General features: G+C 48.0%; 1 protein-coding gene across 2 annotated transcripts in view; it reads right to left on the bottom strand.

Moving 5' to 3' along the window:
* LMO1 (LIM domain only 1) overlaps positions 1–26,760 on the bottom strand; it is a 230,695-nt gene extending 203,935 nt beyond the window's left edge. The window contains exon 1 of one of the 2 annotated variants that reach the window (XM_075838190.1): positions 26,227–26,760. In XM_075838190.1, coding sequence (XP_075694305.1) covers positions 26,227–26,248 — 22 coding nt within the window. In that variant the 5' untranslated portion in view covers positions 26,249–26,760. Of the gene's footprint in view, positions 1–7,938; positions 8,396–26,226 lie in introns of those variants that run through there. The other variant, XM_075838189.1, reaches the window with a different exon arrangement.
* Positions 26,761–26,985: the final 225 nt, after the last annotated feature.

The raw sequence follows: 26,985 nt of genomic DNA, 5'->3' as shown, positions 1-26,985 counted from the left end.
TACAGTCATCCCCCCCCCCCCAGCCTGACATGTCCGATAACAGAGAACAATAGATTGTATTCACCTGTCCTACAGTCATCCTCCTCCAGCCTGACATGTCTGATAACAGAGAACAATAGATTGTATTCTCCTGTCCTACAGTCATCCTCCCCAGCCTGACATGTCTGATAACAGAGAACAATAGATTGTATTCACCTGTCCTACAGTCATCCTCCTCCAGCCTGACATGTCTGATAACAGAGAACAATAGATTGTATTCTCCTGTCCTACAGTCATCCTCCCCAGCCTGACATGTCTGATAACAGAGAACAATAGATTGTATTCACCTGTCCTACAGTCATCCTCTCCCCCAGCCTGACATGTCTGATAACAGAGAACAATAGATTGTAATCACCTGTCCTACAGTCACCTCCCCCAGCCTGACATGTCTGATAACAGAGAACAATAGATTGTATTCACCTGTCCTACAGTCATCCTCTCCCCCAGCCTGACATGTCTGATAACAGAGAACAATAGATTGTAATCACCTGTCCTACAGTCACCTCCCCCAGCCTGACATGTCTGATAACAGAGAACAATAGATTGTATTCACCTGTCCTACAGTCATCCTCTCCCCCAGCCTGACATGTCTGATAACAGAGAACAATAGATTGTAATCACCTGTCCTACAGTCACCTCCCCCAGCCTGACATGTCTGATAACAGAGAACAATAGATTGTAATCACCTGTCCTACAGTCAGAAGAAAACTTACATTATAATGCTATGTAATACAACATCACACGTAATATAAATTATGGGATAAGATAATAAAGTATAAATCCTTCGGCGCTCTCGATCTTTACACTGTGAGAGAGATGGCGCTCATACACGTAGCGACCATTGTGGATATTACAACCGCACGTTCCATATACACGGGGCTCTGAGCGGTGGACATTGTATCACGGGGAATCATATTCAGGACTCTGAGTCTCACTCGGTCATTGCGATTAATTGCGATCATACGAGAAAACGATATTTACAACAACGAAGCAACAATCCCTGTGATGGCTGAAGATATAGGACTGTGTGTATATATATATATAGATAGATGGTGTGTATGGCCCTTTAACCATGTGTTGGATACTAGTGACATGTGTTGTAACCTTCTTGTTATCATGGCCGCCAGTATCGCCCCCGTATAACAATCACCGCTCTCCGCTTATTCTGCACTTCTCTTCCATCCCAATCCGACAACAATTTAGTGACTTTGCAGCTGTATAATAAAGTCCATTAACCAAAAAAAAAAAGAAACTTCTATCGAGCACTTTAACTTCTAACTCCCTGGAAAAAATCCCATCCTCCCTCACTTAGAGGAGGGGGAGGATGAGGGTGATGATCACCTAGGTGATCTCTATACAACTTTACAGCAGACATATGGTGGGAGGGGGGGGGGTACAGTGCTCATTAACCCCTTCCTTCCCCCCCTTATCCCCCTCCCCCCTCCTAAATTTAAAATGGAAATGTCCTTAAAGTAAATCCACTGATCCCCTCCGGAAAGCATTTTAACGGGAGCTGTCGGCTTTTAGGGACTAATGTGGAGAGAATTAGAGGGACAGATGAGGCAGGGAAGTGTCTGCTCTGGAGGAGAGATATGAGGAGGGGAAGTGTCTGCTCTGGAGGAGAGATATGAGGAGGGGAAGTGTCTGCTCTGGAGGAAGAGATGAGGAGGAGAAGTGTCTGCTCTGGAGGAAGAGATAGAGGAGGAGAAGTGTCTGCTCTGGAGGAAGAGATGAGGAGGAGAAGTGTCTGCTCTGGAGGAGAGATGAGGAGGAGAAGTGTCTGCTCTGGAGGAGAGATGAGGAGGAGAAGTGTCTGCTCTGGAGGAAGAGATGAGGAGGAAAAGCGTCTGCTCTGGAGGAAGAGATGAGGAGGAAAAGCGTCTGCTCTGGAGGAAGAGATGAGGAGGAGAAGTGTCTGCTCTGGAGGAGAGATATGAGGAGGAGAAGTGTCTGCTCTGGAGGGAGAGATGAGGAGGAGAAGCGTCTGCTCTGGAGGAAGAGATGAGCAGGAGAAGCGTCTGCTCTGGAGGAAGAGATGAGCAGGAGAAGCGTCTGCTCTGGAGGAAGAGATGAGCAGGAGAAGCGTCTGCTCTGGAGGAAGAGATGAGCAGGAGAAGCGTCTGCTCTGGAGGAAGATATGAGGAGGAGAAGTGTCTGCTCTGGAGGAAGAGATGAGGAGGAGAAGTGTCTGCTCTGGAGGAAGAGATGAGGAGGAGAAGTGCCTGCTCTGGAGGAAGAGATGAGGAGGAGAAGTGCCTGCTCTGGAGGAAGAGATGAGGAGGAGAAGTGTCTGCTCTGGAGGGAGAGATCTGAGGAGGAGAAGTGTCTGCTCTGGAGGAAGAGATGAGGAGGAGAAGTGTCTGCTCTGGGGGGAGAGATGGAGGAGAATTTTCTGCTCTGGAGGGAGAGATGGAGGAGAATTGTCTGCTCTGGGGGACAGATGAGGAGGAGAAGTGTCTGCTCTGGAGGAGAGATGAGGAGGAGAAGTGTCTGCTCTGGAGGAGAGATGAGGAGGAGAAGTGTCTGCTCTGGAGGGAGAGATGTAGGAGGAGAAGTGTCTGCTTTGGAGGAAGAGATGAGGAGAAGTGTCTGCTCTTGAGATGAGGAGGTGAAGTGTCTTCTCTGGAGGAGAGATGAGGAGGGGAAGTGTCTGCTCTGGAGGAGAGATGATGATGAGAAGTGTCTGCTCCGGAGGAGAGATGAGGAGGGGAAGTATCTTCTCTGGAGGAGAGATGAGGAGGGGAAGTGTCTGCTCTGGAGGAGAGATGAGGAGGGGAATTGTCTGCTCTGGGGGAGAAATGAGGAGGGGAAGTGTCTGCTTTGGGGGAGAGATGAGGAGGGGAAGTGTCTACTCTGGGGGAGAGATGAGGAGGGGAAGTGTCTACTCTGGGGGAGAGATGAGGAGGGGAAGTGTCTACTCTGGGGGAGAGATGAGGAGGGGAAGTGTCTGCTCTGGGGGAGAGATGAGGAGGGGAAGTGTCTGCTCTGGGGGAGAGATGAGGAGGGGAAGTGTCTGCTCTGGGGGAGAGATGAGGAGGGGAAGTGTCTGCTTTGGGGGAGAGATGAGGAGGGGAAGTGTCTGCTCTGGGGGAGAGATGAGGAGGGGAAGTGTCTGCTCTGGGGGAGAGATGAGGAGGGGAAGTGTCTGCTCTGGGGGAGAGATGAGGAGGGGAAGTGTCTGCTCTGGGGGAGAGATGAGGAGGGGAAGTGTCTGCTCTGGGGGGGATGAGGAGGGGAAGTGTCTGCTCTGGGGGGGATGAGGATGGGAAGTGTCTGCTGTGGGGGAGAGATGATGAGGGGAAGTGTCTGCTGTGGGGGAGAGATTAGATGGGGAAGTGTCTGCTCTGGGGGAGAGATGATGAGAAGTGTCTGCTCTGGAGGAGAGATGAGGAGGGGAAGTGTCTTCTCTGGAGGAGAGATGAGGAGGGGAAGTGTCTGCTCTGGAGGAGAGATGAGGAGGGGAATTGTCTGCTCTGGGGGAGAGATGAGGAGGGGAAGTGTCTGCTCTGGGGGAGAGATGAGGAGGGGAAGTGTCTGCTCTGGGGGAGAGATGAGGAGGGGAAGTGTCTGCTCTGGGGGAGAGATGAGGAGGGGAAGTGTCTGCTCTGGGGGAGAGATGAGGAGGGGAAGTGTCTGCTGTGGGGGAGAGATGAGATGGGGAAGTGTCTGCTCTGGGGGAGAGATGATGAGGAGAAGAAGAAGTGTCTGCTATGGAGGAATAGATGATGAGAAGTGTCTGCTCTGGAGGACAGATGAGGAGGAGAAGTGTCTGCTCTGGAGGAAGAGATGGAGGAGGAGAAGTGTCTGCTGTGGAGGAGAGATGATGATGAGAAGTGTCTGCTCTAGAGGAAGAGATGAGGAGGAGAAGTGTCTGCTCTGGAGGGAGAGATGGAGGAGAAGTGTCTGCTCTGGAGGGAGAGATGATGAGGAGAAGTGTCTGCTCTGGAGGGAGAGATGATGAGAAGTGTCTGCTCTGGAGGGGAGATATGAGGAGGAGAAGTGTCTGCTCTGGAGGAGAGATGAGGAGGAGAAGTGTCTGCTCTGGAGGAGAGATGAGGAGGAGAAGTGTCTGCTTTGGTGGAAGAGATGAGGAGAAGTGTCTGCTCTGGGGGGGGGGGAGATGAGGAGGTGAAGTGTCTTCTCTGGAGGAGAGATGAGGAGGGGAAGTGTCTGCTCTGGAGGAGAGATGATGATGAGAAGTGTCTGCTCCGGAGGAGAGATGAGGAGGGGAAGTGTCTTCTCTGGAGGAGAGATGAGGAGGGGAAGTGTCTGCTCTGGAGGAGAGATGAGGAGGGGAATTGTCTGCTCTGGGGGAGAAATGAGGAGGGGAAGTGTCTGCTTTGGGGGAGAGATGAGGAGGGGAAGTGTCTACTCTGGGGGAGAGATGAGGAGGGGAAGTGTCTACTCTGGGGGAGAGATGAGGAGGGGAAGTGTCTGCTCTGGGGGAGAGATGAGGAGGGGAAGTGTCTGCTCTGGGGGAGAGATGAGGAGGGGAAGTGTCTGCTTTGGGGGAGAGATGAGGAGGGGAAGTGTCTGCTCTGGGGGAGAGATGAGGAGGGGAAGTGTCTGCTCTGGGGGAGAGATGAGGAGGGGAAGTGTCTGCTCTGGGGGAGAGATGAGGAGGGGAAGTGTCTGCTCTGGGGGAGAGATGAGGAGGGGAAGTGTCTGCTCTGGGGGGGATGAGGAGGGGAAGTGTCTGCTCTGGGGGGGATGAGGATGGGAAGTGTCTGCTGTGGGGGAGAGATGATGAGGGGAAGTGTCTGCTGTGGGGGAGAGATTAGATGGGGAAGTGTCTGCTCTGGGGGAGAGATGATGAGAAGTGTCTGCTCCGGAGGAGAGATGAGGAGGGGAAGTGTCTGCTCTGGGGGAGAGATGAGGAGGGGAAGTGTCTGCTCTGGAGGAAGAGATGAGGAGAAGTGTCTGCACTGGAGGAAGAGATGAGGAGGAGAAGTGTCTGCTCTGGACGTCAGATGAGGAGGAGAAGTGTCTGCTCCGGAGAAGAGATGAGGAGGAGGTGTCTGGTCTGGGGGAGAGATGAGGAGGGAAGTGTCTACTCTGGGGGAGAGATGAGAAGGAGAAGTGTCTGCTCTGGAGTGAGAGATATGAGGAGGAGAAGTGTCTGCTCTGGAGGGAGAGATGGAGGAGGAGAAGTGTCTGCTCTGGAGGAAGAGATGAGGAGGAGAAGTGTCTGCTCTGGGGGGAGAGATGGAGGAGAATTGTCTGCTCTGGAGGGAGAGATGGAGGAGAATTGTCTGCTCTGGAGGAGAGATGATGAGGAGAAGTGTCTGCTCTGGGGGAGAGATGAGGAGGAGAAGTGTCTGCTCTGGAGGAAGAGATGAGGAGGAGAAGTGTCTGCTCTGGAGGAAGAGATGAGGAGAAGTGTCTGCTCTGGAGGGAGAGATGTAGGAGGAGAAGTGTCTGCTTTGGAGGAAGAGATGAGGAGAAGTGTCTGCTCTGGGGGGGAAGATGAGGAGGTGAAGTGTCTTCTCTGGAGGAGAGATGAGGATGGGAAGTGTCTGCTCTGGAGGAGAGATGAGGAGGGGAAGTGTCTGCTCTGGAGGAGAGATGAGGAGGGGAAATGTCTGCTCTGGAGGAGAGATGAGGAGAGGAAGTGTCTGCTCTGGGGGAGAGATGAGGAGAGGAAGTGTCTGCTCTGGAGGAGAGATGATGAGGAGAAGTGTCTGCTCTGGAGGGGAGATATGAGGAGAAGTGTCTGCTCCGGAGGAGAGATGAGGAGGAAGTGTCTGCTCTGGAGGAGAGATGATGAGAAGTGTCTGCTCTGGAGGAAGAGATGAGGAGGAGAAATGTCTGCTCTGGAGGAAGAGATGAGGAGGAGAGGTGTCTGCTCTGTTGGAGAGATATGAGGAGGAGAAGTGTCTGTTCTGGAGGAGAGATGATGAGGAGAAGTGTCTGCTCTGGAGGAAGAGATGAGGAGAAGTGTCTGCTTTGGAGGAAGAGATGAGGAGGAGAAGTGTCTGCTCTGGGGGGGGAGATGAGGATGGGAAGTGTCTGCTCTGGGGGAGAGATGAGGAGGGGAAGTGTCTACTGGGGGGGTGACTGCTCGGGGGGGGGGGGGGGTGAGGAGGGGGGAGTTTCTGCTGGGGTGAGGGGAGTGTCTGTTCTGGAGGAGAGATGAGGAGAAGTGTCTGCTCTGGAGGAGAGATGATGAGAAGTGTCTGCTCTGGAGGAAGAGATGAGGAGAAGTGTCTGCTCTGGAGGAGAGATATCAGGAGGAGAAGTGTCTGCTCTGGAGGAAGAGATGAGGAGAAGTGTCTGCTCTGGAGGAAGAGATGATGAGGAGAAGTGTCTGCTCTGGAGGAAGAGATGAGGAGAAGTGTCTGCTCTGGAGGGAGAGATGTAGGAGGAGAAGTGTCTGCTTTGGAGGAAGAGATGAGGAGAAGTGTCTGCTCTGGGGGGGAAGATGAGGAGGTGAAGTGTCTTCTCTGGAGGAGAGATGAGGATGGGAAGTGTCTGCTCTGGAGGAGAGATGAGGAGGGGAAGTGTCTGCTCTGGAGGAGAGATGAGGAGGGGAAATGTCTGCTCTGGAGGAGAGATGAGGAGAGGAAGTGTCTGCTCTGGGGGAGAGATGAGGAGAGGAAGTGTCTGCTCTGGAGGAGAGATGATGAGGAGACGTGTCTGCTCTGGAGGAGAGATGATGAGGAGAAGTGTCTGCTCTGGAGGGGAGATATGAGGAGAAGTGTCTGCTCCGGAGGAGAGATGAGGAGGAAGTGTCTGCTCTGGAGGAGAGATGATGAGAAGTGTCTGCTCTGGAGGAAGAGATGAGGAGGAGAAATGTCTGCTCTGGAGGAAGAGATGAGGAGGAGAGGTGTCTGCTCTGTTGGAGAGATATGAGGAGGAGAAGTGTCTGTTCTGGAGGAGAGATGATGAGGAGAAGTGTCTGCTCTGGAGGAAGAGATGAGGAGAAGTGTCTGCTTTGGAGGAAGAGATGAGGAGGAGAAGTGTCTGCTCTGGGGGGGGAGATGAGGATGGGAAGTGTCTGCTCTGGGGGAGAGATGAGGAGGGGAAGTGTTTACTGGGGGGGTGACTGCTCGGGGGGGGGGGGGGTGAGGAGGGGGGAGTTTCTGCTGGGGTGAGGGGAGTGTCTGTTCTGGAGGAGAGATGAGGAGAAGTGTCTGCTCTGGAGGAGAGATGATGAGAAGTGTCTGCTCTGGAGGAAGAGATGAGGAGAAGTGTCTGCTCTGGAGGAGAGATATCAGGAGGAGAAGTGTCTGCTCTGGAGGAAGAGATGAGGAGAAGTGTCTGCTCTGGAGGAAGAGATGATGAGGAGAAGTGTCTGCTCTGGAGGAAGAGATGAGGAGAAGTGTCTGCTTTGGAGGAAGAGATGAGGAGGAGAACTGTCTGCTCTGGGGGGGGGGGAGATGAGGATGGGAAGTGTCTGCTCTGGGGGAGAGATGAGGAGGGGAAGTGTCTGCTGGGGGGGGGGGTGTCTGCTCTGGGGGAGAGATGAGGAGGGGAAGTGTCTGCTGGGGGGGGTGTCTGCTCTGGGGAGAGATGAGGAGGGGAAGTGTCTGCTCTGGGGGACAGATGAGGAGGGGAAGTGTCTGCTCTGGGGGAGAGATGAGGAGGGGAAGTGTCTGCTGGGGGGGATGAGGAGTGGAAGTGTCTTCTGGGGGGTGTCTGCTGGGGGGGTGAGGAGGGGAAGTGTCTTCTGGGGGGGTGGTCTGCTGGGGGGGGGTGAGGAGGGAAAGTGTCTGCTGGGGGGGGGGGGGTGACTGCTTGGGGGGGGTTATCCGCTGTCACTCATGTTGTTATGTGAATGGACGGGAAGAATTGGAGGATAAGAAGCGAAAACACAATAAGACCGGCGGCCACGAGTGTAATATTCACCCCGGGCATTTGCATATATTGGAGATCGGTCATTCAGGACCTCGCACTTACCGTCCTCCTTGTCTAACACCATCATCTCAGGAACAGAGAGGAGCCCGTCCCGGGGTCAACTCCGCCACGGAAATCAGCAGTGATGGAGCTCGGGCGGCCGGGGACGCTGATCACCAACTTGTCCGGCTCTTCTCCTGGGGCACGCGGCTACAATTACATCGCACCCTTCCAGCTGGAGCGACAGGGGGGGGATCAGGGCTCTGCCGAGGACCCTCCACCGCCGGCCACAATCATCTGTCTCAATGGAACTGCAGCTCCGAGGCGGCTGCTCTGGAAGTGTCTGTCCCCGGGAAACGCTGGATCCTTCCAGGAATCACCACGCAGATAAAATACACGTTCAACCGGATCAAAGGAAAAGAGGAAGGAGCCGGAGCTGGGGTGCTGCTGCCGAGGTACTGCCACTACTGCTGCCGGGGGTGCTGCTGCCACTGCTGCCGGGGTGCTGCTGCCACTGCTGCCGGGGTACTGCTGCCACTGCTGCCGGGGTGCTGCTGCCACTACTGCCGGGGTGCTGCTGCCACTACTGCCGGGGTGCTGCCAGTACTGCTGCCGCTGCTGCCACTACTGCTGCCGGGGGTGCTGCCGCTGCTGCCTTTCTGCCTCGATTTATCAGCTTTGTACTCGCGCTACTGAATAAATTCCAATCTTTTCCCATGGAGCCTTTATCCTACTGACACGGCTTATAATGAGGACTGAGGCCACTCAGCAGCGCCACCTGCCGCCTCCTCAATGCCATTACATAGGCTCCTGTGCAGGGATGGGGGGCACCTACATAAAGATGTGTCCGTCCTCCTGTCACTACTTGTTGCTTTAATAAAGTCTCATATAACGAGTAACATTTTACCATCAACGGATCAATTGCCCTTCAGTGTCCCCAATAACAAGGAAGATTTTCCACCGGACAGAAGATTTGTATAAAGAGTTTTACAGGACAATTCCAGTATTTAGTATTATTATATTAGATGTATTATATTATTATTATATTATTATTATATTATTATTATTATTATTATTATTATTACTACATGTATTACAAACAGCAGGAAGAGCTTTAGAAAAGTTTCTGTAACAGGGGAGAATTTAAAGGGACGCTCCACCCCTGATTAATGTGTCCTCTATAGTCAGTATTTAGAGTATATAGTATATATCTGTCATGTGTTGTTGCCGTTTTAATCACCTATTTTTCAGTTCTCTTTTAAGCCGCTGCATTATTATGTCTTTCGGACGTTTCATGTAGGACTTGTAATTCGCACTCGGTCTGTAAAGTTTTCGTTTTGGACAACGCCATAAGTTAAAACGACAAATCGGCGCTGGATCTCTGCCGTGATCGGTGGTCTGGGCTTCTATGGATGGGATGCAGGTCTGTTGTTTGCATGTATAACTTTTCAAAGACGGCGCCCGACAAAGATCGAAATATCCAACGTGGCAGATCCACAGAGAATCGTCAGAAAATGATCTGTAATGTATGGCGGCTTCTCTGTGCCGATCCCTTGACATGCGGAGCTCCCCTGTAAGATGTAACCTCATGCCCCCTATGAAGATGAGCCCGGAACCTTCAACACTTGGGCCGTGTTCACAAGGCGTTTTTATTAAGCTCATGTCAGGTTTTACTTGTCAAAATCTGCGATAAAAAAAACTGCGCACTTAAAGCTCCTAAATGATTTCACCGGGATACACGACATGCGAGCGCGGTGTTTTATATGAGATAAATTACACGTCGTGGAAATAAAAGCATCACGTCTATTCTTGGCGCTTTTTCCGTGCTGAAAATGTGCTGAATCTCCCTACCGTCCTGGACTCCAAGCTGCTTTTTACTGCACTGATACATTGTAACATACTCTCAGAACTGGATGCCTAATAAGGCCCTGTTCACACAGAGTTTTTTGCAGGCAGAAAATTCTGCTCCAAAATTCCGTCTGGAATTTTGAGGCAGATTTTTATCTGCCTGCACGCCACTCGCTGCGTTTTTCCGCAGCATTTTTCGCCCGCAGCCATTGAGCGCCATGGTCAAAAACGCAGCGAAATACGCTTTCTCTGCCTCCCATTGATGTGAATGGGAGGTCAGAGACGTAAACGCCTGAAGATAGGGCATGCCGCTTCTTTTTCTCGCGAGACGGTTTTTTCTAATTGCGGGAAAAAAACGCCTCCTCATCCTATTGAAATCAATTGGAGGCATTTTCGGCTGTTTTTTGGCAGGTTTTCCGACGCGGTTTCCGCGTCAAAAAAACTCTGTGTGAACAGGGCCTAAAAGTAGATTGTCTAGATTAGATGCAATTGTAGCAAATCGTCAGCTGTTAAAAATATTAGGTTTGTGCAGCATTTTGTGATAATCGATTTCTCACTGGTGATTTAGTTGCTCGTGGTTTATAATCTTCTGTCCTTATTATAATGGGAATTATCTCTCCATGTTCTGAGACCCGCTGAGCCCGTGCCTATTATACACAGCAGCCAATGTGTACAAAGCTACAACTATGTATAAAAAGGTAACACACGGGGTACAACAACTACTAAAAAAGACTTGGGGATATTGCTGGACTATTTACCTTCAGAAACCAGCGCCAGGCAGCTGCTGCCAAGGCACATAAAATCATGGGATGCATCATACGAGGCCGAGATGCTGATGATAAGAACATGGTCAGACCACACGGGGAATATTGGGTACAATTTTGGGCACCTGTGTATTAGAAGGACACAGCCGAACTAGAACGGGTGCAGAGGAGGGCGACCAAGGTAAATAAGGGAATGGAAGGATTGTGGTACCAAGAAAGGTCATCACACTTGGGGCTGTTCAGTTTAAAAAAAAAGACGGCTTAGAGGTGAACTAATTACAATGTACAAATATATAACGGGACAGAACAGAGAGCGACCTAATGATCTTATTACACCTCGGCCTGTAACAAGGACAAGGGGGCGACCCCCACATCTGGAGGGGAAAAGGCTTCACCACCGTCACAAACCTGGAATCTCTACTGTAAGAGCAGTCACACTATGGACCCTCTACTGTAAGAACGGTCACACTATGGAACCTCTACTGTAAGTGCGGTCACACTATGGAACCTCTACTGTAAGAGCGGTCACATTATGGAGCCTCTACTGTAAGAGCAGTCACACTATGGAGCCTCTACTGTAAGAGCAGTCACACTATGGAGCCTCTACTGTAAGATCGGTCACACTATGGAGCCTCTACTGTAAGAACGGTCACACTATGGAACCTCTACTGTAAGTGCGGTCACACTATGGAACCTCTACTGTAAGAGCAGTCACACTATGGAGCCTCTACTGTAAGATCGGTCACACTATGGAGCCTCTACTGTAAGAGCAGTCACACTATGGAACCTCTACTGTAAGAGCAGTCACACTATGGAGCCTCTACTGTAAGAGCAGTCACACTATGGAACCTCTACTGTAAGAGCAGTCACACTATGGACCCTCTACTGTAAGATCGGTCACACTATGGAACCTCTACTGTAAGAGCAGTCACACTATGGAACCTCTACTGTAAGAGCAGTCACACTATGGAACCTCTACTGTAAGAGCAGTCACACTATGGAGCCTCTACTGTACGAGCAGTCACACTATGGACCCTCTACTGTAAGAGCAGTCACACTATGGAACCTCTACTGTAAGATCGGTCACACTATGGAACCTCTACTGTAAGAGCAGTCACACTATGGAACCTCTACTGTAAGAGCAGTCACACTATGGAACCTCTACTGTAAGAGCAGTCACACTATGGAACCTCTACTGTAAGAGCAGTCACACTGTGGAGCCTCTACTGTAAGAGCAGTCATACTATGGAGCCTCTACTGTAAGAGCAGTCACACTATGGAGCCTCTACTGTAAGATCGGTCACACTATGGAGCCTCTACTGTAAGAACGGTCACACTATGGAACCTCTACTGTAAGTGCGGTCACACTATGGAACCTCTACTGTAAGTGCGGTCACACTATGGAACCTCTACTGTAAGTGCGGTCACACTATGGAACCTCTACTGTAAGAGCAGTCACACTATGGAGCCTCTACTGTAAGAGCAGTCACACTATGGAACCTTTACTGTAAGAGCAGTCATACTATGGAACCTCTACTGTAAGAGAAGTCACACTATGGAACCTCTACTGTAAGATCAGTCACACTACGGAGCCTCTACTGTAAGAGCAGTCACACTATGGAACCTCTGCTGTAAGAGCAGTCACACTATGGAATCTCTACTGTAAGAGAAGTCACACTATGGAACCTCTACTGTAAGATCAGTCACACTACGGAGCCTCTACTGTAAGAGCAGTCACACTATGGAACCTCTGCTGTAAGAGCAGTCACACTATGGAATCTCTACTGTAAGAGCAGTCACACTATGGAACCTCTACTGTAAGAGCAGTCACACTATGGAACCTCTACTGTAAGAGCAGTCACACTATGGACCCTCTACTGTAAGAGCAGTCACACTATAGAACCTCTACTGTAAGAGCAGTCACACTATGGAGCCTCTACTGTAAGAGCAGTCACACTATGGAGCCTCTACTGTAAGAGCGGTCACACTATGGAACCTCTACTGTAAGAGCAGTCACACTGGAGCCTCTACTGTAAGAGCAGTCACACTATGGAACTCTACTGTAAGAGCGGTCACACTATGGAACCTCTACTGTAAGAGCAGTCACACTATGGAACCTCTGCTGTAAGAGCAGTCACACTATGGAACCTCTACTGTAAGATCAGTCACACTATGCAGCCTCTACTGTAAGAGCGGTCACACTATGGAACCTCTACTGTAAGAGCAGTCACACTATGGAACCTCTACTGTAAGATCAGTCACACTATGCAGCCTCTACTGTAAGAGCGGTCACACTATGGAACCTCTACTGTAAGAGCAGTCACACTATGGAACCTCTACTATAAGATCAGTCACACTATGGAACCTCTACTGTAAGAGCAGTCACACTATGGAACCTCTGCTGTAAGAGCAGTCACACTATGGAACCTCTACTGTAAGATCAGTCACACTATGGAACCTCTACTGTAAGAGCAGTCACACTATGGAACCTCTACTGTAAGAGTTGTCACACTATGGAGCCTCTACTGTAAGAGCAGTCACACTATGGAACCTCTACTGTAAGAGTTGTCACACTATGGAGCCTCTACTGTAAGATCAGTCACACTATGCAGCCTCTACTGTAAGAGCGGTCACACTATGGAACCTCTACTGTAAGATCAGTCACACTATGCAGCCTCTACTGTAAGAGCGGTCACACTATGGAACCTCTGCTGTAAGAGCAGTCACACTATGGAACCTCTGCTGTAAGAGCAGTCACACTATGCAGCCTCTACTGTAAGAGCGGTCACACTATGGAACCTCTACTGTAAGAGCAGTCACACTATGGAGCCTCTACTGTAAGAGCAGTCACACTATGGAACCTCTACTATAAGATCAGTCACACTATGGAACCTCTACTGTAAGAGCAGTCACACTATGGAACCTCTACTGTAAGATCAGTCACACTATGGAACCTCTACTGTAAGAGCAGTCACACTATGGAACCTCTACTGTAAGATCAGTCACACTATGGAACCTCTACTGTAAGAGCAGTCACACTATGGAACCTCTACTGTAAGAGTAGTCACACTATGGAGCCTCTACTGTAAGAGCAGTCACACTATAGAACCTCTACTGTAAGAGCAGTCACAAACCTGGAATCTCTACTGTAAGAGCAGTCACACTATGGAACCTCTACTGTAAGAGCAGTCACAAACCTGGCATCTCTACTGTAAGAGCAGTCACACTATGGAGCCTCTACTGTAAGAGCAGTCACACTATGGAACTCTACTGTAAGAGCAGTCACACTATGGAACCTCTTCTGTAAGAGCAGTCACACTATGGAACCTCTACTGTAAGAGCAGTCACACTATGGAACCTCTACTGTAAGAGCAGTCACACTATGGAACCTCTACTGTAAGAGCAGTCACACTATGGAGCCTCTACTGTAAGAGCAGTCACACTATGGAACCTCTACTGTAAGAGCGGTCACACTATGGAACCTCTGCTGTAAGAGCAGTCACACTATGGAACCTCTGCTGTAAGAACAGTCACACTATGGAACCTCTGCTGTAAGAGCAGTCACACTATGGAGCCTGTACTGTAAGATCAGTCACACTATGGAGCCTCTACTGTAAGAGCAGTCACTCTATGGAGCCTCTACTGTAAGATCAGTCACACTATGGAACCACTACTGTAAGAGCAGTCACACTATAGAACCTCTGCTGTAAGAGCAGTCACACTATAGAACCTCTGCTGTAAGAGCGGTCACACTATGGAGCCTCTACTGTAAGATCAGTCACACTATGGAACCTGTACTGTAAGAGCAGTCACACTATGGAACCTCTTCTGTAAGAGCAGTCACACTATGGAACCTCTACTGTAAGAGCAGTCACACTATGGAACCTCTACTGTAAGAGCAGTCACACTATGGAGCCTCTACTGTAAGAGCAGTCACACTATGGAACCTCTGCTGTAAGAGCAGTCACACTATGGAACCTCTACTGTAAGAGCAGTCACACTATGGAACCTCTACTGTAAGATCAGTCACACTATGGAGCCTCTACTGTAAGATCAGTCACACTATGGACCCTCTACTGTAAGATCAGTCACACTATGGAACCTCTGCTGTAAGAGCAGTCACACTATGGAGCCTCTACTGTAAGAGCAGTCACACTATGGAACCTCTACTGTAAGATCAGTCACACTATGGAACCTCTACTGTAAGATCAGTCACACTATGGAACCTATACTGTAAGAGCAGTCACACTATGGAACTCTCTGCCACAAAAAGTTGTAATGGTTGATTCTTTGAACAAGTTCAAGAAGGGCCTCGATGCCTTTCTTAAAAAATTTAATATTACAGGTTATGAGTACTAGATTCTGGAGATGGGACGTTGATCCAGGGATTTATTTTTATTGCCAAATTTGGAGTCAGGGAGGATTTTTTACCCATAATGAAGAAATTGGCATCAAGCTCATGGGGGTTTTGCCTTCCTCTGGATTACCAGGTAGGATTATAGGTTGGACTTGATGGACCTGCTTCTTTTTCAACCTTCACAACTATGTAACTTTTCGGTGTAAAGCACGAGGAGAGACAGAGCCCTGAGGCACCATTAGCCTTCCATTAAACAAGAAGTAGATTTCAGTCTGCCTCAGACCCGAATAGACAATGCAGCTAACATGGAATCACTGATGATGTCCTAATAGAGCAGAGCTGCAGTGTAAAGTATGGAGGAAGGACAGAGCCACATTCTGAGCTTCTGATGAGATGACAGTTGGGGTTTAGATGGCCTCAGACTCCAATAGACAGCTTAGATGGAGTCACTGATCTTAACTGTGTCTAAATGGAGCAGAGCTGCAGTGTAAAGTATGGAGCAGAGAAAGAGCAACACACTGACCTTCTGATGAGATAAGAGGTGCATTTCAGACTACCTCAGACTCCAATAGACAGCTTAGATTGAGTCACTGATCTGTGTCCTAATGGAGCAGGAGCCGAAACCCATGGATCTATGTAACGTTACACTTTTATTGGGGTTACAATCCAGAGCCCACCCTTGACCCACATAATAAGATGGTCATCTAGATAATTTAATATGGGGTTATTGACCCGAGTTCTCCAATCATAGCCAAATAAATTCCGGCCATTCTTTGTAATGGGATCTTATTTCCGTGGCAGTTTATACGCTACAATCATGGCGATTACAGGGATCAGATTCGGTATTTTTGACAGGTCACATGATCACTTAATCCAGTGATCTGATCGCTGTGATACTTTCAATCTAATGTAAGGCTGGGGTTACATGTTAGGATTTTGGCTCCAGTACGGCGACGTTACTTGAGTTGCCATCGATGTTTAATTCCACAGCGATAGTAATGATCGGACGAGAGGAAATTTGTATAATGATGATGGATCTAATCTCTATGACCATTTACGCTGCGATTGTCGCCACAGTCTGATATTTCTGGTGGGATTATAGCAATATTCGCCACGTGGAAGCCCGACCACCATGAGCAGATACATCGTTATAATTAGTTGCTGCTTTACATAAAGTAAATTCTAGGTGCTGCGTCGTGTTAACGAATCTCTTGGGACGTTCCTGACAAGTGTAATGTATGAGGCGCCGCGCACAACATCTGGTAACACGGTGACCTGGTAATTAGCGAGACAGAAAATCATAAAAACAAGAAGAAAAAAGCCTTATTCTTTAAAATTTTGTAGCTATTTATATTTTAAAACTTCCCATGGGGCTACCATATTGGAGACACACACTTCCTTCCTGTATAGGGAGGGACATATTGGAGATACACACTTCCTTCCTGTATAGGGGGGGGGACATATTGGAGATACACACTTCCTTCCTGTATAGGGGGGGACATATTGGAGACACACACTTCCTTCCTGTATAGGGGAGGACATATTGGAGACACACTTCCTTCCTGTATAGGGGAGGACATATTGGAGACACACACTTCCTTCCTGTATAGGGGGGGGACATATTGGAGACACACACTTCCTTCCTGTATAGGGGGACATATTGGAGACACACACTTCCTTCCTGTATAGGGGGGGACATATTGGAGACACACACTTCCTTCCTGTATAGGGGGGACATATTGGAGACACACACTTCCTTCCTGTATAGGGGGAGGACATATTGGAGACACACTTCCTTCCTGTATAGGGGAGGACATATTGGAGACACACACTTCCTTCCTGTATAGGGGGACATATTGGAGACACACACTTCATTCCTGTATAGGGGGACACATATTGGAGACACACACTTCCTTCCTGTATAGGGGGGACATATTGGAGACACACACTTCCTTCCTGTATAGGGGAGGACATATTGGAGACACACTTCCTTCCTGTATAGGGGAGGACATATTGGAGACACACACTTCCTTCCTGTATAGGGGGGACATATTGGAGACAAACACTTCCTTCCTGTATAGGGGGGACATATTGGAGACACACACTTCCTTCCTGTATAGGGGGGGGACATATTGGAGACACACTTCCTTCCTGTATAGGGGGGACATATTGGAGACACACTTCCTTCCTGTATAGGGGGGACATATTGGAGACACACACTTCCTTCCTGTATAGGGGGGACATATTGGAGACACACACTTCCTTCCTGTATAGGGGGGGACATATTGGAGACACACACTTCCTTCCTGTATAGGGGGGGACATATTGGAGACACACACTTCCTTCCTGTATAGGGGGGGGGGACATATTGGAGACACACACTTCCTTCCTGTATAGGGGGGGACATATAGGAGACACACACTTCCTTCCTGTATAGGGGGGACATATAGGAGACACACACTTCCTTCCTGTATATGGGGGACATATAGGAGACACACACTTCCTGCCTGTATTGGGGGGGGGACATATTGGAGACACACACTTCCTTCCTGTATAGGGGGGGACATATTGGAGACACACACTTCCTTCCTGTATAGGGGGGGGACATATTGGAGACACACACTTCCTTCCTGTATAGGGGGGGACATATTGGAGACACACACTTCCTTCCTGTATAGGGGGGACATATGAGACACACACTTCCTTCCTGTATAGGGGGGGGACATATAGGAGACACACACTTCCTTCTTGTATAGGGGAGGACATATTGGAGACACACACTTCCTTCCTGTATAGGGGAGGACATATTGGAGACACACACTTCCTGTATTGTCTGTATAGAGGACATATTGGAGACACACACTTCCTTCCTGTATAGGGGGGGACATATAGGAGACACACACTTCCTTCCTGTATAGGGGAGGACATATTGGAGACACACACTTCCTGTATTGTCTGTATAGAGGACATATTGGAGACACACACTTCCTTCCTGTGTTGTCTGTATAGGGGAGGACATATTGGAGGTGCACACTTCCTGTGTTGTCTGTATAGGGGAGGACATATTGGAGACACACTTCCTTCCTGTATAGGGGAGGACATATTGGAGGTGCGCACTTCCTGTGTTGTCTGTATAGGGGAGGACATATTGGAGGTGCACACTTCCTGTGTTGTCTGTATAGGGGAGGACATATTGGAGATGCACACTTCCTGTGTTGTCTGTATAGGGGAGGACATATTGGAGGTGCACACTTTCTTCCTGAGTTGTCGGTAGACAGGTGAGAGAGGGTGTGTGCACTTTATGGCAGCTGCATTGAAGGTGAATTGATGGTCAGAAAAGTGTCCATAGACTAATACAGTCTCCAGGAAGTGATGGAGTATAGCCCCTCCCCCAGAGAGTGACAGGGGAGCTGCGTACACAGCCTTATCTGTGTTTAGTTTTATTCTCCTGCCTTATCTAGGGCCCCAGCAGCACAATAGAGCTGTCATCACATCCGTAGCCTCTAATTATGAGATGACTCTGCTGACCCCACCTTGTAATGATAGTAATTAGACTCTGCTGACTCAACCATCTAATGATACGGAAATTACTCTGCTGACCCCACCCTCTAATAATAGTAAGATGACTCTGCTGACCGCACCCTCCAATGATGAGATGACTCTGCTGACCCCACCCTCTAATAATAGTAAGATGACTCTGCTGACCGCACCCTCAAATGATGAGATGACTCTGCTGACCCCACCCTCTAATAATAGTAAGATGACTCTGCTGACCGCACCCTCCAATGATGAGATGACTCTGCTGACCCCACCCTCTAATAATAGTAAGATGACTCTGCTGACCGCACCCTCAAATGATAATGCAGTGACTCTGCTGACCCCACCCTCTAATGATAATGAGATGACTCCTGAACCCATCCTGTAATGATAGTAAGATGAATCTGCTGACCCCACCATCTAATGATAATTACTTTGCTGACACCGCCCTCTAATTATAATGAGGTGACTCTGCTGACACCACCCTCTAATGATGAAATTACTTTGCTGACCCGACCTCTAATGATAATGAAAAGACTCTGCTGACCCCACCCTCTAATGATAATGAGGTGACTCTGCTGACCCCACCCTCTAATGATAATGAGGTGACTCTGCTGACCCCATCCCGTAATGATAATGAGAGGACTGCTGACCCCATCCTGTAATGATAGTAAGGTGAATATGCTGACCCCACCATCTAATGATAATTACTTTGCGGACACCGCCCCCTAATGATAATGAGATGAGTCTGCTGGACCCACCCTCTAATGATAATTAAATGACTCTACTGACCCCACCCTCTAATAATATTGAGCTGACTCTGCTGGACCCACCCTCTAATGATAATTAAATGACTCTGCTGACCCCACCCTCTAATGATAATGAGGTGACTCTGCTGACCCCACCCTCTAATGATAATGAGGTGACTCTGCTGACCCCACCCTCTAATGATAATGAGGTGACTCTGCTGGATCAGTCTGCACAGTATATTTGAAAGTGAGCTGCAAAAAACAGGAAATGTCAGCTTATTGTGCATGCTCCAGTGGCCAATGTAAGAATTAGAATATTTTAGGATTTGTATGAATAGTCACAATAAAAAACATCTTTTTTAAATAAATGCAGTTTTCTGATAATACATTCCCATTAAGACCATAAAATCCCATGTGTATCATGTAAAAAAATTACAAAATAACTTAACTGAAGAAATAATAAAATATTAGCGCGCGCACAAGTTCAATGATAAAAAAAAAATCTGATTTTGATGTCATTTTTAGCCTTTAGACTTTTACTTTATCTACAATATTCTTCTGTGGACATAACGTTGTCATCTCTTTGGTTCCATTCACTGACATTTACACTTGAATATTTGTTGTCTCCTCTATGCGAAAATTACATCAAATGACAAAATGTCTAAGAGGCAGAATTCATACATGAGACTAATTACTACAAGTGTTGAGAATTTGCAGATTTTTTTTTTTGCACAGATCACAAAATCAGAAACTAATTTTGAGAAAGTTTTTTGTCAAATCTGTCTAAAAAATGTCTCCAACTCCTTTTTGCGTATGGCCAGAGGGAAATACACGGGAGTGAAGTATTTGTGATCATATCACTAAGGCCCTGTTCACACTGAGTTCTTTGCCGTGGAATTTTCTGCCTGCAAAAAAACTCAGTGTGAACATACCCTTCTAGTGAAACCTCTCTGAGGAGACCACCCCCTCTCCAGACCATGTATATTATGGTACTGCACACTATATAATTGACCACCTCCCTGGAAGACCACTTTTCAATCCAATTTCTGGCGGACATCTCAAAGAGCTTTTATTGTATTATAATTTCTCATCACGGATTCCCTTTATACACGAGCTCTGACGGCTTTATAGACAAGCGGTTATTTGGCTTAGAAAGAAATGTAAAATTTTAGGGAGTTTTTGGAAATAAGAAAAATAAAAAATATGTTAAAAGCATTTATATAATAATATTACCATCAAAATAAGAAACACAAAATATTAATTGCAATGAATAATCATATAATATAAAAATAATAAAAATATTAAAATATAATGATATTAATATAGAAGAAAAGAATACAATTATAATAAAATACTAATAATATAACAGATAATTATAAAATAATAATGACAATAAATCCTCATTAATAACACCTATGACTCTTTATTTCGCTGCTTTCTACATTCAGGAGATTGACGTTCTCTAACACAGAAGTCATAAAACTTGTCACAGATTGGAATTTCGCCTACGTTGCGGCCTCTGTCAGGGAAGGGTTAACCCCGCGCAGTGGTTTCGCTCTATAAATGTAAGTAATCGTGTTGTCGCCGCTCGTCTGTGTGACATAAAGCCGAGTGACAGGTTTATGACGCATCGTAATAAGTCTAATATTTTCACATAAAGATTACTCTACCCAAAAATAAAAGGATCCTGCCAAGTTCGGTTTTTTACAGGGACGGAACAAACAAAAGCGCGGCCACTGCTCCTCGCCGCTCGTCCGTAAAGTCGTCTGCGATTCTCATAAAAATGTTTCTTGGTTTTATAAAAGAAAGAAAAGAAGAAAAATATTTAAAGGGAAATGAAGTGTCAATATAAACCTCAGCATTAAATCTAACGTTATATCCACCGCCGTGACCTTGTGTGGGGTCAGAGACATGGACAACGACCGCCGCCGCGGGGGACTCAGAAACAATAGATATTTCCAGAAACTAAATAATACATATCACAGAAATCCACAGAAACTCAACTGCAGCGACAATCCGAGAGCAATGCACAGAGCGAAAAATATTGTCACCTCTGACTTACATGGTGCTCAAGTGTTAACATAACTTGATAGATAGATAGATAGATAGATAGATAGATAGATAGATAGATAGATAGATTAGATAGATAGATAGATAGATAGATAGATAGATATGAGATAGATAGATATGAGATAGATAGATATGAGATAGATAGATAGATAGATAGATAGATAGATAGATAGATAGATAGATAGATAGATAGATAGATAGATAGATATGAGATAGATAGATAGATAGATAGATAGATAGATAGATAGATATGAGATAGATAGATATGAGATAGATAGATAGATAGATATGAGATAGATAGATAGATAGATAGATAGATAGATAGATATGAGATAGATAGATAGATAGATAGATAGATAGATAGATAGATAGATAGATAGATAGATAGATAGATAGATAGATAGATAGATAGATAGATAGATAGATAGGAGATAGATAGATATGAGATAGATAGATAGATAGATAGATAGATAGATAGATAGATAGATATGAGATAGATAGATAGATATGAGATAGATAGATAGATAGATAGATAGATAGATAGATAGATAGATAGAATTAGTAAATCCATACCCTCCCAACTTTCAAGTATCAGAAAGAGGATCAATCTCAAAGAGGGACATTTTTTTTCTTTGAAGCCACACCTCTAATCCCATCCATACATACCCAGTTCAGCCCACACAATATCATGCCATCATAGATGCTACCATACAGTATAATGTCCAAACAAATTCCACCATGCAGCATAATGCCCCATAGCTACCCCATACAGTATAATACCCAGACAGATGGGCCTATACAGTATAATGCCCACAAAGATGCCCCTAGTGCCAGTGCCCACATATAAAGTGCCATTGCCCTTGTAGAAAGTGCCACAGTGCCCATGTAGATAGTGCCCCTATATAGTGCCACAGTGTCCATGTTACTAGTACCACACACCCCTTGAAGATAGCGCCATTGGGACTCACTCTAGGAGCAGAATCCCCAGCCCAGAGCATAGGCCGGTGATTCTGCTCCAAGAGGAAAGCCCTGATGTCACTGTCCATATATGGAAAGTGACTAATCCTTGAGCGGAATTCCCGTTGCCGACTCTGGCCGAGGATTCCGCTGCAGGAGGAGCCCCTGATGTCAATGTCCATATATGGACAGTGACCTCAGGGGTTTCCTCTAGGAGACACCCCGGCAAGATCGGCAATGGGGATTCCAATCAATAAGTAGCCACTGAAGTCACTGTCCATATATGGACAGTGACATCAGGGCTTCCCCGAGCACAGCGCTTAAAGTAGCGCTGTGCCCGGGGACTCCTCGGCGAGCGGAGGAGCTCCCTCTGCTCTGAACTAATTCTGAAGCAGGAAGCTGATGGTTCCCTGCTTCAGCATTGGGTTCAACTGTATCTGCTTCCCGAGGACGCAAATACAGTTGACGGCGGGACATACCCCCACCCGCGACAGCAGGACACAGGCTGGAATCCGGGACGATTGGGAGGTATGGTAAATCTACCCGAGTGTGTTATCTGTGGTGTTACATAGGACTGCGGGTAACACTACTACATTATCTGTAATCAGAGAGTTATCACTGTGTTATCTGGGGTGTTACATAGGACTGCAGGTAGCACATACTGCATTGCCAGTAGCAGCTCTGCTTCATCTGTGTCCGCACACACAGCCGCGGGTTGCTGTTGCACTGTCTGCGCTCTCCTGTCTGGGCGGCGGTGCGGGGCTTATCGTTTGACCTTTATATATTTATATACAATCAATAGCCACTTAGCAGCGCACCTTTCATGAGAGCTTCAGTCTGATAACCAGCGGCACCAAATGATCTTTCCAGCTTTGAGTTTTCCAAGTTTTCTGCGATGTCTTCAAGGAAAATCTTCTGCAGTGACCCGTCAGACGTGAGGCTTTGCTCCTGACTGGCGTGGCGTCCTGCTGCTCTCCTGACAATCATTGTGGCAGCCCGCCCTCCGCTCGTAGCCCTGAGCTACAGATACTGAAAATGTCACTTACTTTGCATGATTAAAGGAAGACGTATTGATCAGCGCGGCCTGCAATCTTTTTAAGTCATTTCATCGTGGCGTAATGAAAAATATGCTACTTAAAACAGAATCTCCAATTACCTTCCACTGGAGCCGCCATGGAGGATTTGCCATCTGTAGAAATTTTTATTACCGGTAAGAACAGATTGGCACAGAATGTAAAGTGGCATTAGCAAAGGTGCAATCATGTCCACCCCGCCAGTAATGGAGCACGAAGGTGACCTCTGCCGCCAACTGTTAGGGCGACAGGACAGAGAAGATGGAGCCCGGGGTGAGGGTGTGCGGTGACGCGCCCGGCGCCGGTTATAAAGGGTAACGTCAGGTGGAGTCATGTGACGGGAATAATATCGCAGGTGTCACAAACTTCACACAATGTCACCGACTAGAAGACGGAAACGTTCCTGACCTCGGAAAACATTAAGAATGATCATCGCCCCCGGCTCCATATGTTATATATATTCTGAAGTCATATATATATATCTATCTCATTACTTGTCGTTAGAGTGTAAGCTTTTGGGTACCGGGGTCTCTGTATTTTGTCACTGTTATATTTCTTAAGTGTATTTACATTTTTGATGTTTTCCCCATTTTACACAGTGAACAGATTAACGGACGTTGATAGCGGTATATACATTATTACGAATATAGTCCCATATAGACTCGCACTGTCTCACATTGTTACATATAGTCTCACATTATCACATATAGTGTCTCACATTATCATATACAGTCTCGCATTGTGATATAAAGTCTCATATTGTCACATATAGATACATATAATCGCTTGTTGTTACAGATGTCGTCTAGATACATTTTTCTCTCATTTCTGCTCCATAAGAAAACAAAACAACGTTTTTTTCTCCAACTCCAGGACAATCCCCTCACAATATAAAATACAGTCCTCCCCACCCCCACAGGCGCAGTCAGATATGGTCCTCAATTACACCAAATGGCGACGATGAAACTGATGAAAAAAGTTCTTAAAAAAAAAATCTGAAAACTTTGTAGTGAAGCGTTCTCGTGGCTGTGCGTGATTTCGCAGTGTGGTAATATGGCCCCAGCCCCCGCACGCTTCACCAGCCAACTGCCCCCACTAAATGACGAGTGTCTCCTGTTCCTTCTCTTGCTGGACTCTTGGATGAAGTTACATTTCTCCAACCAGTTTCAGATATTAAAAAACGCCCGTCTAGGGAATTACAGCCATAAGATATCAACTCCCAGCGTCATAGGGACCCGCTGGACGGGGACTCGGGTGTGAAAAAGTCCCTCATAGGAACAGTGTACCCGTCTGTTACCTCCTATTGTCACCACTGGGCAGATGTCACCGGCAACGCTCCCTAATAAATTCCTATATAATAGTGAAGGACAAGGCGCTGGCGTTCGTTACATGGAGGTGCGGTGAGACTGGACCCGCTGACCCCGTCCTTCAACGCCACATTTAATGCCACGGTCCCAGCCGTCCACTTTAGTCACTTGTACATTTGTCGTCTTGGAGACACCTGTCCCTCGTCTTATCCTAAAGTGCTGAAATAATGACCCTAAAACCGGCGCTGTTTACACTCTGTGATAATTGCACTTTTTACAAGGAGATCAATGTCAGACATCTGGCCGGCCATTAAAAGCCACGACTGCGGCCACACAAGCGTCTATTGGAGATGGACTGGAGAGATTCTAAGTAAAGTGCTCGCGCTGACACCGATCCGGCTTTGGACTGAAAGGTAAAATGCTCCGGAGCAGCTGCTGTGGCTGAAACCGAAGCCCAATGACCGGCGACTACTTCATTAACCCTTCCCTGTCTGCACCGGGAGCCAAGCGTGTCACTCATACCTGCCTACAATAACCCGTGACTGCATGTACAGAAACTAATGCAATGTGATGATGAGGAGGATGATAAGAACCAAAGCCCACTGACCGGTGACTACTCCAATAACCCTTCCCAGTCTGCACCGGGAGCCAAGCATGTCACTCATACCTGCCTACAATAACCCAAGTGTCTTCATCTTCAGAAACTCTTGATTCAATGTAATGATGATGATGATTGATGATGATGATGAGGAGGAGGAAGGTGAAGAGATTCCTAGAGACCATATGAATAATGTCTCATCTGCACAAGTAAAATCTTCATACAATGTCGCCCGCTGTATTATCGCCCGCTGTATAATCGTCTTCCCCTTTCAACTGTGAATTTTTTACCCTATGCAAAATCTTCTAATCTACAATGTAATAAAATTCCATGGGAAGCGGAGCCCGGGAGTCAAACACCCCCCCCCCCCCCGCCCCGACGACAGATCCGCGGACGACACGATGCTTGTTCCTGTCAGTTCCGTCCTTCACGCGTCTCATTTGAAAAGTAAATCAGTTCCGCTCCCGCCCGAGGATTTCTCCAGCGGCGTCTCCGTCTATTACAGGAGAAATGTGCGGACACCGGGAATCAACGGACAGGAGGAGCGCGCGGAGGAGCCGCAGTGTCTGCCCAGGAACCAGACCACGAAGAAATCTCTGTACACAGCGACGGACGGAGACCATCACTACCCCGGCATGTGTGCATGGCCACGGCATAAAGGCGCGGGGAGCACAGAGCGGAGGGGTGCAGAGAGCGGGAGCGGAGGGGTGTACAGAGCGGGGAGAGGGGTGCTGAGCGGGAGCGGAGGGGTGCAGAGAGCGGGAGCGGAGGGGTGCAGAGAGCGGGAGCGGAGGGGTGTACAGAGCGGGGAGCAGGGTGCTGAGCGGAGGGGTGTACAGAGCGGGGTGTACAGAGCGGGGAGCAGGGTGCAGAGAGCGGGGAGCAGGATGCTGAGCGGGAGCGGAGGGGTGCGGGGTGCAGAGAGCAGGGTGCTGAGCGGGAGCGGAGGGGTGCACAGAGCAGGGTGCAGGGTGTTGAGCCGGAGCGGACGGGGGCACAGAGCTGCCGGCATCTCCCACCGCGGCTGACGGATAAATCACACAGCAGCCGCCTGGACCTCGTACAAAGAACAAGTAGAAGAGCCGACTCACCGTCCTCCTTATCCAGCACCATCCTCCCAGAGGCTGCAGGGAGCCCGAGCTCGGCTGCTCCGCCGTCACCAGGAGCCTCCAACACGGAGAGAAGGACAAACGAGGCTACGAGGCGGCTGATCGTCCTCTGGCGGGGACTTGGATGGTTCGGAGCTCGATCACAAGAAGAAATAACGCGTCTGATCCTCCTGCACCGCGCAGAAACTACACCGGAGCTGACGGGGAAGAGGAGCCTCCGGGATTCTACAGAATAAAATGTCTTATGTGATTGTGCGGAGCTCGTGGCCCCGACTACTGCAGTCGCAGGATCCTAAAGGGCTTTTCTCTAAATCTGAAATGATATTGTGAGAAGTGATTGTGCTGTGTGCGGACTGCTCCTCCTGTACGAGCTGCTGCTGCTGGAGAAATGCGCTCACTTCTCAGAGACCCGAAGATCCCCTCGTTAATTAAATCAATTCATTATGCTCAGATCTGATTAGCAGCCCTTCCCCCCTCCTTTGAATCAATTATTCAATACACAAACATAATTGGCTGTGCTCGGGGTGTCTAAGTATTAGCTTATTTAACTCCAAGGACACTAATTACCCCCAGGGCAAGAGAACTTTTCTCATTAATTCTGACAAAACACAAAAGCGCAGTCAGTGTGTGTGTGTACGTGCGCCGAGGGAGGGACGACGCAGTCACAGTAGGAGGCTGGCCCCGCTACATAGGGCCACAGCGCAGGGGTCTTGTATATATCTCCACAGCTCTGGGGTCCTA

The sequence above is a fragment of the Rhinoderma darwinii genome, chromosome 9 (assembly GCF_050947455.1).
Source record: "Rhinoderma darwinii isolate aRhiDar2 chromosome 9, aRhiDar2.hap1, whole genome shotgun sequence".
NCBI classification, from domain to species: Eukaryota; Metazoa; Chordata; class Amphibia; order Anura; family Rhinodermatidae; genus Rhinoderma; species Rhinoderma darwinii.
This window is presented reverse-complemented; position numbering and strand designations above follow the sequence as displayed.